The following is a 6,027-nucleotide window of genomic DNA, read 5'->3' as shown; positions in this document are numbered from 1 at the left end:
CTGAGAGGGGTTCCAGCCTTGCTACAGGCTGTTCTTTGGTGGGGATGGGAGGGGTTGAATAGCGTGGCCTATTGAACTTTAAGCAAGGTCCTTTTTATCTTTTGTTATAAGGTAGAACTTAACTAAAAATCAGTATTCACAAGAGTTTTACCAGGTCTCATGTCTTTTTTGTTCAGTCCATAGATGGAATCCAATTTGTTCTCATAGTTGGTCCAAATTTTTTGAAAGCTGAGATGTACACTGTGCTCCTCATTACTCCAGTTAAAGCTTTGATTTCATTACTTTCTCCTGGAGAACAATATTCTGCTCATTAACCTCCAGATAGCATTTTTCATCTCAGCATTTCTTAGAGAGTAAATGATTGGGTTCAACATTGGTGTCATGAGAGAGTAGGTGACAGAAACTATCTTGTCTCCTAATAACTTCTTGAAGGGTCGGTTATAGATGAAGATTCCTGGGATAAATATTAAGCTCATGACTGTGATCTGGGCAGCACAGGTAGACAGAGCTTTATGCTGTCCATCTGTGACATGTTTCCTGATTTTGACTAAGATGATACTATAGGATATGAGCAAAATCAAAAAGATGCATGAAAGGAGCAGTCCACTGTTGGAGACCATCAGCAGCTCAACTAGGTAGGTATTAGCACAGGCCAGTTTGATGACCTGTGGGACATCACAGTAGAAATTGTCCAGGATATTGGGTCCACAGAATGGAAGCTGGACAATGAGTGCAGTTTGAACAATAGAGTGAGTAAATCCTCCCATCCATGATCCTATCACCAGTCCTGTGCACACATCCTGATTCATGATTGTCAAGTAATGCAGTGGCTTATGAATGGCCACATACCGATCAGCTGCCATCACCACCAGGAGGAAGATGCCAGCACCTTCACTAAAATGAAATAAGAATATCTGGATGATGCACCAGTTGAAGGATATGGTTCTGGTGTGAGAAGCAAGGTCCCACAACAACTTGACTGCTGTGATTGAAGAGTCACTGATGTCTGAGAAGGCCAAGTTGGCCAGAAAGAAATACAGTGGAATGTGGAGGTGGCTGTTGGTGATCACCACAATTATGATGGTCAGGTTGCTGAGCCAGGTCATGAGGTAGACTAGGAAGAAGACCAGGAAAAGAAGGTACTTCAGCTCTGGGCTCTGGGTGAGACCCAAAAGGACAAATTCCGTCACTGTGGTCGTGAGGTTCTCCACTTCCATTGGGTATCCTTAATGTATATTAAAAAAGGAAACATTAATGATGAAAACAGTAGACTGGAGTTTTAAAGGACAGTTTCCATGGGATTGAATAAGTTTTTTGGTTCACTTACATAAGAAATCTAATGGCCATGAATGGTCATTACACAATGGCCAGCTGGAAATTTGTAATAGTGGGACTAGAAATAAGGTGTTCTTTCTCCGAAAATAATAGTTTCTAGTCTTTTGGTTAACACTGAAAGTTAGGTCCTATTTCACTATACAGCAGTAATCTGGCTTCATAAGTGCCTTTTTGGTACTAACGCACAGTTTGTAATTCTATTTTAGTCTTTAGCAAAATATAATTGCCTATGCATGTTCATGCATGAAACAATGAGATGCCAGAGGCTGGATTTTCTACTTCTTGAGTGAGCACCCCAGGCACCAGGCTATTGGGCAAAATGACATGGGGGCTGTCTTCCTTAACGCTTTCTTCTAACACATGCTAGTGATTTGGTTCCTTCCCAGATTCAATTTTGGGCAGATAAAAGAGCAAGTGAATGTGCCTGCATAGCTGCCTGGTCAGAGTACAGACTACTCACCATGCTCAGTCCTCACATGGAGATTTCTGTATCTGCATTGCACCGCAAATAGAATTGCAAGCTTCATGGTACTTACTTAGCTAGGCTACTGCCATTTAGGTGTGTAAACTGAATAATCTAGCCTTGAAAGTCCCTTTTATGTTAACAGTATATGTGCCATCCATATTTTGCCCCCAAATACTCTTTCTCTCATAGCCACGCCGAGGGGAAAAAAAGGAAACTTTGTTAAGATGGAATTAAGTTTGAAAGTGCCTAAATAAGTTAAGTGTGGGAATAGAATATTATGCAGTATTTTATCTAGTGATTTTTGTAGCCAGTGGAATCGTGGACTAAATAGAGACATTGGATTTATGATGCATTATAACCTGCCTGACATCTGACTCCCCAGGTAAACCCTCCACTTCTTACCAGCTATTTTTATTCCCTCCCCCCGCCTCCTCTCACATCCTTTGACTACAACCGCTTTCATTCCTCCTCTCCCCAACCTGTTTCTCGCCTACTGCCCTCCTCAATTTACATTTTAACTGATTGGCTTTCTTGCATTCGTACTGGCCTCTGGCTGCTTTACCACTCCAGCCAGGAAGAGCACAGACCATCTGCAGATGATTCTTCAGCCTGAAGAAGGGTGTTTTGTGCCCAAAAGCTTTCAAAGAAGAATTTTTCCAAGTATTTGAGTTGATCTAATATAAGATATCGGATTTGCCCAAAGAACCTTGTCTGCCTAAATGGTAACGAGAAATTAAGAACTAAAATGAAACGAGTACGTGGTAAGTTTAAAGCAAACACAAGGAAGTTTTTTGTTTTTTTTTCACAAAGTGTGCAACTAAGGTGTAGAACTCACTGCCACTAGGTCTTGTAGAAGCTGACAGTTCAATCAGAGTCAAAAAAGGGATTGGATAAATGCTTGGTGGAAAGGTGGGTTGATAGCTATTGAGTATTCAGAGTTAGAGGTACAGCCTCTGAATTGAAACTTCCTAGACCTTAAATGCCTGGAGGCCGCAAGTGAGAGAGGAACAATGGGAAAAACCCTGGTCAGATCCTGTTCACTCTCCCTTTCAGCATGTACTCCCTGCTGCTGTGTGTCACAGGAGACTGAGTAAGATGGACTTACGGTCTGACCCAGTAACTGGCAGTTCTTATGTTCTGAAATATAAACCAGTTTAGAGAGCATTTGCTGGGTGTGTGTGTGTCTAATATATATATATATATATATATATATATATATATTTAGAAGGACCACATTAATTGAACCATTTGTCTCATGAATAAAAAGAAACTTTCATGAAATGTTTCCTGGGTGGGTGGTTTGTTTTGAAATGACCAAAATAAGTAATTTTCTGACTTCAAATAAATAAATTAAAAACATGATTTTAAAGAAAGGGACTTAAATGTGGAGCTGGTTTAGACCTTTTGAAGGCCAAATGCAAAAGTGATGACCAAAACAAAGGCAAAAAGATGTAGGCATCCTGAACCTATGCAGATGCATGAACACCTGAAAGAGGTTATTAGGAATAAGCAGAGCCTATAGGGAAAGAATAAAAGGGTCTGATCATCCAGAAAATTTATATATTGAAGTTCAGAAATTATAGGGATAAAGTGAAAATACTGAGTTAGAGTATCTAGTGGAACCTTAAAACAAATTGTGCAAGGTCCTTCAACCATGTAAATGAAAGGCATAATCAAGAAAGAATAGATAGGGATGGTATGGAATAAGGTTGTAGTAGGGATTAAATACAATCTAGTTATGGAACACAGACTAAAGAAATACTTTGCCTCAGATTTTGTTAAGGCAGATGATGGGGAACAAAGGCAGGATGGAAATAAGGATACAGAAATGGCACAAACCTCCTTGAAGGAGAAGTAAAAAGTGTTTATGTAGGACATAGTGTTGGGTATTTGATTGGTCAAGTGACCAGTCAACTATTGGTCAAAAATTGTAGAAAATTGCAAATACAGTCAAATAATACACAGACAAAGCACAAATTTGCCATTAAGAAATGTGTCAAAAAACAAAAACAAAAATATTTATGTCAAGAAAACCTTCAAAAAAAATTATTCCCCATAAAATTGCCTATAATCTTTGACCGGTTAAAAATGGTGTTGTCAATTGACTAGTCAATAGACAATATTTGACTTCTAAAATGACTGGTTTACCAACCCTCATAAGAGAAAGTGTCTATGAACAACTTCAGATTTTGGAAGTATTGGTACATGAAGTAATAGGTCAAAAGGACAATGGAAAGAGCTACCTTTTCTACACAACTTTTTATCCACAAATGTCAAAATGCTTCACAAGAGAGGTAAATAACATTATCCTCATTTAAAGTAGGGGGAAACTGAAGTACAAAACGATTAAATGACTTGACCGAGGTCACAAACCAATCTCATAGCAGAGCTGGGATTGAAGCCAGATCTCCTGCTCCCCAGGCACCAGCCAAAAAGGAACCCATGCTAGCTGTGAGGGCACTCTGGCAGCCAAGATACGAGGTCTGTTCTTGGTGCTCAGAGCAGAGGATGTCGGGTTTCTGTCATCAGTTTACCACTTTTCCTGTTTCCCTTCCTTCTGTGTAGATATGGGTTACCATATCTCCAGGTCGAAAAAAGAGGATACCTTCACATGGGGCGGGGGTGGAGGGTGGAATACAATGGGGGGTGGCAGTGACATGCTAGTGCCCTGTCCTTGCCCATTCTGTTGCCCCTCACTGCCAAGCCATGGCCCCCGCCCAGCCCAGCTACTACCTTTTACTCCTGACCTACTGACCCCAGCCCTGCCAGTGCCCCTCACTCCCAAACCACAGTACCCTGCCCTTTCTGCCATGATGGTGTCCCTCACTTCTGGCCCACAGCTTCGCCACCCCCCATCCCTGCTGGTGCCTCCCACTCACAACCCACAGCCCCTTCAGCCCTGCCAGTGCCCCTCACTCCCAACCCGCAGTCCCCTGCCTCCCCCCCAGCCCTGCCAGAGGGGCCCCATCTGTCCCCATCCTGTCTGGGTGGGAGCGTGGTGGCCCTAGTTCATGTAGATGGTGGCAGAGTCTGTCTGGCTTCAGCACAGGCTGGAGGGAAGGGGAGGGGAGGCTTGTGGCACTCCCTGCCCTGGGATGGGGCTGCCGTGCAGCACCAGGCAGCCTGGCCATGCTCCCCCCACCCCGCTGCAGCATCTTCTGGATGCTCAGCCCCTGCAAGCATAGGCACCAGCCCTTGTGCTACTGGCCCGGCCACAGAGTTCCCCGCTGCCCTCAAAGGGTCACCCCCCGCATCCCTTTCCCCCTCCCTCCTCCTGCCTTCCCTACCCAGCCCCAGCCCCCACCCTGCCTGCCCTGACCAACTGTCTGGGATTTTGATTTGTTCAGCTGGAGGGAGCAGGGGGAGGGGGATCAGAGACAGCAGGGAGCACGCAGGGGTCTGCGGACACCTCTGCAACTGCAGGCAGGTACGTCTGTGCTCTTTGATGCCTGCGATCCCCCTCCCCTTGCTCCCACCAGCAGAGCAAAGCAAAATCCCGGACATTTGGTCAGACTTAAATCCACCTGGACATAGATCAGAGGGCTCAGAAAGAGGACACGTACGGGAAAACCCAGACATATGGTAACCTTACTTCTGTGTCATTGGTGGAATTAGTCCACTTGCAGTCTCTGTTTCCCCATCTATAACTAAGAGGATGCTATTTCTATCCCGAGAATTATTATCTTTTAGCCAGATTTCTGCTGTCCAATGAACAAAGAATATGACCATTTCCCTTCAACAGTACAGTCTACTCCCTAGTATTACAATAACAATTCATCAGTGTGCATACCTCACACAAATTCCTGCTTCTATGATCTCGATGCCACTTACTGACCAAATGATGAAAGAGATGCTGAGTGTCATTATCACAGAGTTTTTTTCCTTTTTCTCCTGACAGGCAGGAAACCACTCTAGTCTCAGAAGCACCTCTAGCAGTTTCCTCTTATTTCACCTGAGACATTCATACTAGCAATGGCTTTAGGATTATAGTATTATGAAATCTTCAGAGGTTGGCTTGCAGGGGTGGAAAAAAGTTGCTGCCTTGACGTTCCAGAGTGTAACCATTTGGGGATCTTGTCACAGGGGAAATGATTTTAAAACTCCAGACTTTTTCAATAAATATTTATTCCTTTCCAGACATATAACCCTGACAGACTTGAGCTAGAAGGGGAATGAGTTAACAAATTAGAAAGTATACATGTCCCCTATTCCTAAACCTTTTAAGA

General features: G+C 43.4%; 1 protein-coding gene across 1 annotated transcript; it reads right to left on the bottom strand.

Moving 5' to 3' along the window:
• Window positions 1-278: 278 nt before the first annotated feature.
• On the bottom strand, window positions 279-1,217 carry LOC149861868 (olfactory receptor 4D9-like). The gene has a single exon (XM_090052787.1). The coding sequence runs from the start codon at window positions 1,215-1,217 to the stop codon at window positions 279-281; it is 939 nt and encodes a 312-aa protein (XP_089908913.1).
• Window positions 1,218-6,027: the final 4,810 nt, after the last annotated feature.

Source organism: Crocodylus siamensis, chromosome 6 (assembly GCF_052110815.1).
Source record: "Crocodylus siamensis isolate JL-2025a chromosome 6, ASM5211081v1, whole genome shotgun sequence".
In the NCBI taxonomy this organism is placed as follows: domain Eukaryota; kingdom Metazoa; phylum Chordata; order Crocodylia; family Crocodylidae; genus Crocodylus; species Crocodylus siamensis.
The sequence above is the reverse complement of the archived record's forward strand: the minus strand, read 5'-3'. Positions and strand labels throughout refer to the sequence as shown.